Source organism: Oncorhynchus clarkii, chromosome 8 (genome assembly GCF_045791955.1).
Source record: "Oncorhynchus clarkii lewisi isolate Uvic-CL-2024 chromosome 8, UVic_Ocla_1.0, whole genome shotgun sequence".
NCBI classification, from domain to species: Eukaryota; Metazoa; Chordata; class Actinopteri; order Salmoniformes; family Salmonidae; genus Oncorhynchus; species Oncorhynchus clarkii.
The window spans coordinates 5,046,300-5,056,874 of NC_092154.1; the positions used below are offsets into that span (position 1 = coordinate 5,046,300).

The 10,575-nt window shown below is 48.9% G+C and overlaps 1 protein-coding gene across 1 annotated transcript in view; it reads left to right on the forward strand.

Moving 5' to 3' along the window:
- LOC139415474 (zinc finger protein 513-like) overlaps positions 1–8,303 on the forward strand; it is a 31,588-nt gene extending 23,285 nt beyond the window's left edge. Inside the window, exons 4-5 of the mRNA XM_071163568.1 lie at positions 2,146–2,946; positions 6,871–8,303. Of these exons, the coding sequence (XP_071019669.1) occupies positions 2,146–2,946; positions 6,871–7,793 (1,724 nt within the window). The 3' untranslated portion in view covers positions 7,794–8,303. The remainder of the gene's footprint in view (positions 1–2,145; positions 2,947–6,870) is intronic.
- Positions 8,304–10,575: the final 2,272 nt, after the last annotated feature.

Sequence of the window (10,575 nt, forward strand, 5' to 3'; positions counted from 1 at the left end):
CCGGGTAGAGATTATAACAGAACATGGCCAAGATGTTCAAATGTTCATAAATGACCAGCATGGTCCAATAACAATAAGGCAGAACAGTTGAAACTGGAGCAGCAGCACGGCCAGGTGGACTGGGGACAGCAAGGAGTCATCATGTCAGGTAGTCCTGAGGCATGGTCCTAGGGCACAGGTCCTCCGAGAGAGAGAAAGAAAGAGAGAATTAGAGAGAGCACACTTAAATTCACACAGGACACCGAATAGGACAGGAGAAGTACTCCAGATATAACAAACTGACCCTAGCCCCCGACACAAACTACTGCAGCATAAATACTGGAGGCTGAGACAGGAGGGGTCAGGAGACACTGGGGCCCCATCTGAGGATACCCCCGGACAGGGCTTAACAGGAAGGATATAACCCCACCCACTTTGCCAAAGCACAGCCCCCACACCACTAGAGGGATATCCTCAACCACCAACTTACCATCCTGAGACAAGGCCGAGTATAGCCCACAAAGATCTCCGCCACGGCACAACCCAAGGGGGGCGCCAACCCAGACAGGAAGATCACATCAGTGACTCAACCCACTCAGGTGACGCACCCCTCCCAGGGGCGGTATGAAAGAGCCCCAGTAAGCCAGTGACTCAGCCCCTGTAATAGGGTTAGAGGCAGAGAATCCCAGTGGAAAGAGGGGAACCGGCCAGGCAGAGACAGCAAGGGCGGTTCGTTGCTCCAGAGCCTTTCCGTTCACCTTCACACTCCTGGGCCAGACTACACTCAATCATATGACCCACTGAAGAGATGAGTCTTCAGTAAAGACTTAAAGGTTGAGACCGAGTTTGCGTCTCTTACATGGGTAGTCAGACCATTCCATAAAAATGGAGCTATAGGAGAAAGCCCTGTCTCCAGCTGTTTGCTTAGAAATTTTAGGGGCAATTAGGAGGCCTGCGTCTTGTGACCGTAGCGTACGTGTAGGTATGTACGGCAGGACCAAATCAGAGAGATAGGTAGGAGCAAGCCCATGGAATGCTTTGTAGGTTGGCAGTAAAACCTTGAAATCAGCCCTTGCCTTGACAGGAAGCCAGTGTAGGGAGGTTAGCACTGGAGTAATATGATCACATTTTTGGGTTCTAGTCAGGATTCTAGCAGCCGTATTTAGCACTAACTGAAGTTTATTTAGTGCTTTATCCGGGTAGCCGGAAAGTAGAGCATTGCAGTAGTCTAACCTAGAAGTGACAAAAGCATGGATTAATTTTTCTGCATCATTTTTGGACAGAAAGTTTCTGATTTTTGCAATGTGACGTAGATGGAAAAAAGCTGTCCTTGAAATGGTCTTGATATGTTCTTCAAAAGAGAGATCAGGGTCCAGAGTAACGCTGAGGTCCTTCACAGTTTTATTTGAGACGACTGTACAACCATTAAGATTAATTGTCCGATTCAACAGAAGATCTCTTTGTTTATTGGGACCTAGAACAAGCATCTCTGTTTTGTCCGAGTTTAAAAGTAGAAAGTTTGCAGCCATCCACTTCCTTATGTCTGAAACACAGGCTTCTAGCTAGGGAAATTTTGGGGCTTCATCATGTTTCATTGAAATGTACAGCTGTGTGTCATCCGCATAGCAGTGAAAGTTAACATTATGTTTTCGAATGACATCCCCAAGAGGTAAAATATATAGTGAAAACAATAGTGGTCCTAAAACGGAACCTTGATGAACACCGAAATTTACAGTTGATTTGTCAGAGGACAAACCATTCAGAGAGACAAACTGATATCTTTCTGACAGATAATATCTAAACCAGGCCAGAACTTGTCCGTGTAGACCAATTTGGGTTTCCAATCTCTCCAAAATAATGTGGTGATCGATGGTATCAAAAGCAGCACTAAGGTCTAGGAGCACGAGGACAGATGCAGAACCTCGGTCTGATGCCATGAACCTGATGGGTTCTCAGTCTGTAACGTGTCTCTCCTCCTGTTGTGTAGATGGGTTCTCAGTCTGTAACGTGTCTCTCCTCCTGTTGTGTAGATGGGTTCTCAGTCTGAAACGTGTCTCTCCTCCTGTTGTGTAGATGGGTTCTCAGTCTGTAACGTGTCTACTGATAGTTTATTTAACCCTGTGACTGTGAGGATTCATCATAACAGCTTTTTTATCTGCCTTTCAGACTCTGTAGCGGCTGAGATCGGCTTCTCTGTGTACCCTCTGGGGGATGAGGAAGAGAGTTGTGCATTCAGCCGTCTCAGTATGGAGAGTGACGCAGATGAGCCCCGCACCGCCACCGAGAGCTGCAGGGACCAGGAGGATGGTCCAACCTCCCAGCCCGACCTCGAGCCCCCCTTCCCCCCCTACCTGTCCTGCCGGGGCTGTGGTCTGGATCTGGTGGGGCCCTACTGCCACCGTTGCTGCAAGGGAGGAGGAGGAGGAGGGGGGGGATTCAGCGGCGCGTTCGGTGGCTTTCGCTCCGGTTCGCGGTCACAAGCGGACGATAGCGAGGAAGGAGGGGACGTAACGGACGACAACTCCATAATGGGTGACGACGGTCCCAACTCCAAGCTCCACTCCTGCCAGTTATGTGGGTTCTCCTCACGCTATGCCAATCACGTCAAGAGGCACATGAAGACTCACAACGGGGAGAAGCCGTACCACTGTCCCCTGTGTACCTACGCCTCGGCCCAGCTGGTCAACCTGCAGAGACACCTGAGGATTCACACTGGGGAGAAACCATACAGGTGTGACTGCTGCTCCTTCGCCTGCAGTTCCCTAGGCAACCTGAAGAGGCATCAGAGGATGCATGTGGCTGGACAGCCGGGACAGGGGGCGGGACAGGAAGCAGTGAGACCTGCCTGCGGATCTCCTATTGATCCCTCTACTGTTGGTCCTCCTGCTAATGGCCCTCCTGCTGTTGGTCCTCCTGCTAGTGGGCATGGTCTTAAGAGGAAGGAGGAGCCCAGTGCTTCAGCTGAAGGTATTTTTCAATTACACAGAAAAATATAAAACACAACAGTTTAAAAGATTTCACTGAGTTAGTTCATAGAGGGAAATCAGTCAATGTAAATAAATTCATTAGGCTCTAATCTATGGATTTCACACGACTGGGGATACAGATAAGCATCTGTTGGTCTCAGAGAACCAGTCAATATCTGGTGTGATCACCATTTGCCTCATGCAGTGACACATCTTCACATAGAGTTGATCAGACTCTTGATTGTGGAATGTTGTCTCACTCCTCTTCAATGGCTCTGCGCAGTTGCTGGATATTGGCGGGAACTGGAACAGGCTTCCGTGTACACGTCAATCCGGAGCATCCCAAACATGCTCAATGGGTGACATGTCTGGTGAGTATGCATGCCATGGAAGAACTGGGACATTTTCAGCTTCCAGGATGTGTGTACAGAACTTTGCTTAATGCGGCCGTGCGTTATCATGCTGAAACATGAGGTGATGGCGGCGGACGAGTGGCACCACAACGGGCCTCAGGATTTCATCACGGCATCTCTGTGCATTCAAATGGCCATCGATAAAATGCAATTGTGTTCGTTGTCCGTAGCTTATACCATAACCCCTCAATAAGGCTTTTCACAACACTAACATCAGCAAACCGCTCGCCCACATGACGCCATCTGCCCGGTAGAGTTAAAACCATGATTCCTCCATCAAGAGCACACTGTTTCTAGCGTGCCAGTGGCCATCGAAGGTGAGCATTTTGCCCACTGAAGTCTGTTACGAGGCCAAACTGCAGTCAGGTCAAGACCCCTGGTGAGGAAGAATAGCACGCAGTTGAGCTTCTCTGAGACGGTTTCTGACAGTTTGTGCAAACCCACAGTTTCATCAGCTGTCCAGGTGGCTGGTCTCAGACGATCCCGCAGGTGAAGAAGCTAGATGTGGAGGTCCTGGGCTGGCATGGTTACACGTGGTCTGCGGTTCTGAGGCCGGTTGGACGTACTGCCAAATCCTCTGAAACGACGGAGGCGGCTTATGGTAGAGAAATGAACATTCAATTCTCTGGCGGGCATTCCTGCAATTAGTATGACAATTGCACACTGCCTCGACTTGAGACATCTGCACATTTTACAGTGGCCTTTTATTGTCCCCAGCACAAGGTGCACCTGTGTAATGATCATGCTGTTTAATCAGCTTCTTGATATGCCACACCTGTCAGGTGGATGGATTATCTTGGCGAAGGCTCACTAACAGGGATGTAAACAAATGTGTGCACAACATTTGAGAGAAATAAGCTTTTTGTGTGTGTGGAACATTTCTGGGATCTTTTATGTCAGCTCATGAACGAAAGATTTAGGCCTGTTCTTCAGTTTCACCATTTGGAATACTTTAAAGATGTGTTCATGTAAATTTTCATACAATTACACTACCGTTCAAAAGTTTAGGGTCACTTAGAAATGCCCTTTTTTTTTTTAATTGTCCATTTACAATAACATCAAATTGATCAGAAATACAGTGTAGACATTGTTAATGTTGTAAATGACTATTGTTGCTGGAAATGGCAGATAAAAAAAAAGGATTATCTACATAGATGTACAGAGGCCCATTATCAGCAACCATCACTCCTGTGTTGTGTTAGCTAATCCAAGTTTATAATTTTAAAAGGCTAATTGATCATTAGAAAACCCGTTTGCAATTATGTTAGCACAGCTGAAAACTGTTGTGCTGATTTAAAGAAGCAATAAAACTGGCCTTCTTTAGACTAGTTGAGTATCTGGAGCGTCAGCATTTGTGGGTTCGTTTACAGGATCAAAATGGCCAGAAACAAAGACCTTTCTTCTGAAACTTGTCAGTCTATTCCATGCGAGAAATTGCCAAGAAACGGAAGATCTCGTACAACGCTGTGTACTACTCCCTTCATGAAACAGCGCAAACTGTCTCTAACGAGAATAGAAAGAGGAGTGGGAGGCCCCGGTGCACAACTGAGCAAGAGGACAAGTACATTAGAGTGTCTCGTTTGAGAAACAGACTCCTCACAAGTCCTCAACTGGCAGCTTCATTAAATAGTACCCTTCAAAACACCAGTCTCAACTTCAACAGTGAAGAGGCGACTCCGGGATGCTGGCCTTCTAGGTAGAGTTCCTCTGTCCAGTCTCAACGTCAACAGTGAAGAGGCGACTCTGGGATGCTGGTCTTCTAGGCAGAGTTCCTCTGTCCAGTCTCTCCGTCAACAGTGAAGAGGCGACTCCGGGATGCTGGTCTTCTAGGCAGAGTTCCTCTGTCCAGTCTCTCCGTCAACAGTGAAGAGGCGACTCTGGGATGCTGGTCTTCTAGGCAGAGTTCCTCTGTCCAGTCTCTCCGTCAACAGTGAAGAGGTGACTCCGGGATGCTGGTCTTCTAGGCAGAGTTCCTCTGTCCAGTCTCTCCGTCAACAGTGAAGAGGTGACTCCGGGATGCTGGTCTTCTAGGCAGAGTTCCTCTTTCCAGTCTCTCCGTCAACAGTGAAGAGGTGACTCTGGGATGCTGGTCTTCTAGGCAGAGTTCCTCTGTCCAGTCTCAACGTCAACAGTGAAGAGGTGACTCCGGGATGCTGGCCTTCTAGGCAGAGTTCCTCTTTCCAGTCTCAACATCAACAGTGAAGAGGTGACTGCCGGGATGCTGGCCTTCTAGGCAGAGTTCCTCTGTCCAGTCTCAACGTCAACAGTGAAGAGGCGACTCCGGGATGCTGGCCTTCTAGGCAGAATACCAGTCTCAACGTCAACAGTGAAGAGGTGACTCCGGGATGCTGGCCTTCTAGGCAGAGTTCCTCTGTCCAGTCTCAACGTCAACAGTGAAGAGGTGACTCTGTTCGTTTGCCCATCTTAATCTTTGAATTCTATTGGCCAGTCTGAGATATGGCCTTTTCTTTGCAACTCTGCCTAGAAGGCCAGCATCCCGGAGTCGCCTCTTCACTGTTGACGTTGAGACTGGACAGAGGAACTCTGCCTAGAAGGCCAGCATCCCGGAGTCGCCTCTTCACTGTTGACGTTGAGACTGGACAGAGGAACTCTACCTAGAAGGCCAGCATCCCGGAGTCGCCTCTTCACTGTTGACGTTGAGACTGGTATTCTGCCTAGAAGGCCAGCATCCCGGAGTCGCCTCTTCACTGTTGACGTTGAGACTGGTATTCTGCCTAGAAGGCCAGCATCCCGGAGTCGCCTCTTCACTGTTGACGTTGAGACTGGTATTCTGCCTAGAAGGCCAGCATCCCGGAGTCGCCTCTTCACTGTTGACGTTGAGACTGGTGTTTTGCGGGTACTATTTTATGAAGCTGCCAGTCTGAGGTGCAGTTAATTGCAGATTTCTGAGGCTGGTAAACTCTAACTAATCCTCTGCAGCAGAGGTAACTCTGGGTCTTCCTTTCCTGTGGCGGTCCTCAGAGCCAGTTTCATCATAGCACTTGGTGGTTTTTGCGACTGCACTTGAAGAGACGTTCTTAGTCTTCCGCATTGACAGACCTTCATGTCTTAAAATAATGATGGACTGTTGTTTCTCTTTGCTTATTTGAGCTGTTCTTGCCATAATATGGACTTGGTCTTTTACCAAATAGGGCATTCTTCTGTATACCACCCCTACCTTGTCACAACACAACTTAATGCGTTTGAGCCAATCAGAAGGAAAGAAATGAACTTTTAACAAGGCACACCTGTTAATTAAAATGCATTCCAGGTGACTATCTCATGAAGCTGGTTGAGAGAATGCAAAGCTGTTATCAAGGCAAAGGGTGGCTACTTTGAAGAATCTCATAAAATATATTTAGATTTTGTCGAACACTTTTTTGAGGGGGGGTTACAACATGATTCCATCATTTATGTCTTCACTATTATTCTACAATGTGGAAAATAGTAAAACTAAACCAAAACCCTGTGTGTGTGATGACTAATTTGGCCCACCTCTGCTCTGATTTCAGAAGTGGTGAGGTCTGATCTAAACCTCCACAACAGAGACTACCTGCCACGCTACAGCAGACTAAGGTTACAACCACCACTGGAGCAACAGCCCCCAAGACTTCTTGAGGGGCCTGGACTTGGGGCTGGGACTTTAGGAAGGTGTTTGACTGGGTCTAGGTCTGGAGTCAGACCTGTGGTGGGAGTGAAGTCAGAGGAGACACACAGAGACTCTCTCCTTCCTCTGCTCTTCCCCTTTACCTGTCGTCTCTGTGGTACCCCCCTGGAGGACGAGGACGGTTCCACTGCACAGATCTGTGCCAAATGCACCCTGGACATGCTGACCAAGGAGTCATCTGGCCCCAACAGCCCCGGAGAGCGTGGGGACAAGGTCTACACCTGCAGTGCCTGTCCCTTCCTCACCCACTACCCCAACCACCTGGCGCGACACATGAAGACACACAGCGGAGAGAAGCCGTACAAGTGCCCTCAGTGCGACTACGCCTCCGCCCACTTCGACAACCTGAAACGCCATCACCGCGTGCACACGGGCGAGAAGCCGTACAAGTGCCACCTGTGTGACTACGCCTGTGGGAACCTGGCTAACTTAAAACGTCACCAGCGGGTCCACTCGGGCGCCAAGCCGTTCCAGTGCGCGGTGTGTAGCTACAGCTGTAACCAGAGTATGAATCTGAAGAGACACATGCTGAGACACACGGGAGAGAAGCCTTATAAGTGCCAGCAGTGTGGATACACCACGGGACACTGGGACAACTACAAACGACACCAGAAGAAACATGGCCTCGCCACCGACGGCTGGGTCAAAGTTCAGATGTCCGGCGGGGGTGAGGAAGAGGGGGGTGAGGAAGAGGATGAGGAAGAAAGGGTGGCGGGACAGCCGCAGAGGAAAGAGGAAGAGGCGGTGATGCAGTATATGTCCAGATAGAAGAGGAACAGAGCTGTACCACAGAACATGGGAAATGACAGCTAAAACTACCAGCAAAATCCTAGATTTTTTTGTTTGTTGTTTTTGTCAATGATTTCTCTGCAGCTGCTATGTAGAATCATGCACAATTCTAGAACATGGTGATTATTAGTGGACATGTTTGATGCCTTTTGGACAGAAAGTAAGGAGGGTGAAGGAAGGTTGCTGCTGTGTTGCCAGATGAATGGACTGGGATGAGGGTTCTACTTTAACGTCCGTAACTAAATGCTGCCTGCATTGTCCACCATATGCTGTTCTTTCCCCCCCAACACATACCAACAGTGCCGTATATATCCTAACTTCATTTACATTATGCCTTACAACCCACATTTCAGTTGTTCTATTAACTAGGTATGCATCTCTGCTATTCCATCTCCTCTATAGTCTCCTCTAACCAGTCTGCTATTCCATCTCCTCTATAGTCTCCTCTAACCAGTCTGCTATTCCATCTCCTCTATAGTCTCCTCTAACCAGTCTGCTATTCCATCTCCTCTATAGTCTCCTCTAACCAGTCTGCTATTCCATCTCCTCTAACCAGTCTGCTATTCCATCTCCTCTAACCAGTCTGCTATTCCATCTCCTCTATAGTCTCCACCTACCAGTCTGCTATTCCATCTCCTCTATACTCTCCACCTACCAGTCTGCTATTCCATCTCCTCTATAGTCTCCTCTAACCAGTCTGCTATTCCATCTCCTCTATAGTCTCCTCTAACCAGTCTGCTATTCCATCTCCTCTATAGTCTCCTCTAACCAGTCTGCTATTCCATCTCCTCTAACCAGTCTGCTATTCCATCTCCTCTATAGTCTCCACCTACCAGTCTGCTATTCCATCTCCTCTATAGTCTCCTCTAACCAGTCTGCTATTCCATCTCCTCTATAGTCTCCTCTAACCAGTCTGCTATTCCATCTCCTATAACCAGTCTGCTATTCCATCTCCTCTAACCAGTCTGCTATTCCATCTCCTCTATAGTCTCCTATTCCATCTCCTCTATACTCTCCACCTACCAGTCTGCTATTCCATCTCCTCTATACTCTCCACCTACCAGTCTGCTATTCCATCTCCTCTATAGTCTCCTCTAACCAATCTGCTATTCCGTCTCCTCTAACCAGTCTGCTATTCCATCTCCTCTATAGTCTCCTCTAACCAGTCTGCTATTTCATCTCCTCTATAGTCTCCTCTAACCAGTCTGCTATTCCATCTCCTCTATAGTCTCCTCTAACCAGTCTGCTATTCCATCTCCTCTATAGTCTCCTCTAACCAGTCTGCTATTCCATCTCCTCTATAGTCTCCTCTAACCAGTCTGCTATTCCATCTCCTCTAACCAGTCTGCTATTCCATCTCCTCTATAGTCTCCTCTAACCAGTCTGCTATTCCATCTCCTCTAACCAGTCTGCTATTCCATCTCCTCTATAGTCTCCACCTACCAGTCTGCTATTCCATCTCCTCTATACTCTCCACTTACCAGTCTGCTATTCCATCTCCTCTATAGTCTAATCTAACCAGTCTGCTATTCCATCTCCTCTAACCAGTCTGCTATTCCATCTCCTCTAACCAGTCTGCTATTCCACCTCCTCTAACCAGTCTGCTATTCCATCTCCTCTAACCAGTCTGCTATTCCATCTCCTCTATAGTCTCCTCTAACCAGTCTGCTATTCCATCTCCTCTAACCAGTCTGCTATTCCATCTCCTCTATACTCTCCACCTACCAGTCTGCTATTCCATCTCCTCTATAGTCTCCTCTAACCAGTCTGCTATTCCATCTCCTCTAACCAGTCTGCTATTCCATCTCCTCTATAGTCTCCTCTAACCAGTCTGCTATTCCATCTCCTCTAACCAGTCTGCTATTCCATCTCCTCTAACCAGTCTGCTATTCCATCTCCTCTATAGTCTCCTCTAACCAGTCTGCTATTCCATCTCCTCTATAGTCTCCACCTACCAGTCTGCTATTCCATCTCCTCTAACCAGTCTGCTATTCCATCTCCTCTATAGTCTCCACTTACCAGTCTGCTATTCCATCTCCTCTATAGTCTCCTATTCAATCTCCTCTATAGTCTCCACTTCATCCTCCATAGCTTATATCTTCCTCAACCCCCCCCTCTCCCCATAACCCTCCTCAACCCCCCCTCTCTCCCCATAACCCTCCTCAACCCCCCCCTCTCCCCCCATAACCCTCCTCAACCCCCCCCTCTCCCCCCATAACCCTCCTCAACCCCCCCTCTCTCCCCATAACCCTCCTCAACCCCCCCCTCTCCCCCCATAACCCTCCTCAACCCCCCCCTCTCCCCCCATAACCCTCCTCAACCCCCCCCCTCTCCCTATAACCCTCCTCAACCCCCCCTCTCCCCATAACCCTCCTCAACCCCCCCCCCCCCCTCTCCCCATAACCCTCCATAACCCTCCTCAACCCCCCCCTCTCCCCATAACCCTCCTCAACCCCCCCTCTCTCCCCATAACCCTCCTCAACCACCCCTCTCTCCCATAACCCTCCTCAACCACCCCTCTCTCCCATAACCCTCCTCAACTCCCCCCTCTCTCCCCATAACCCTCCTCAACTCCCCCCTCTCTCCCCATAACCCTCCTCAACCCCCTCCATAATAACCCTCAAACCCCCCCCCCTCCATAATAACCCTCAACCCCCCCCTCCATAATAACCCTCAACCCCCCCCCCCCTCCATAATAACCCTCAACCCCCCCCCCCCCTCTCCATAATAACCCTCAACCTCCCCCCTCTCCATAATAACC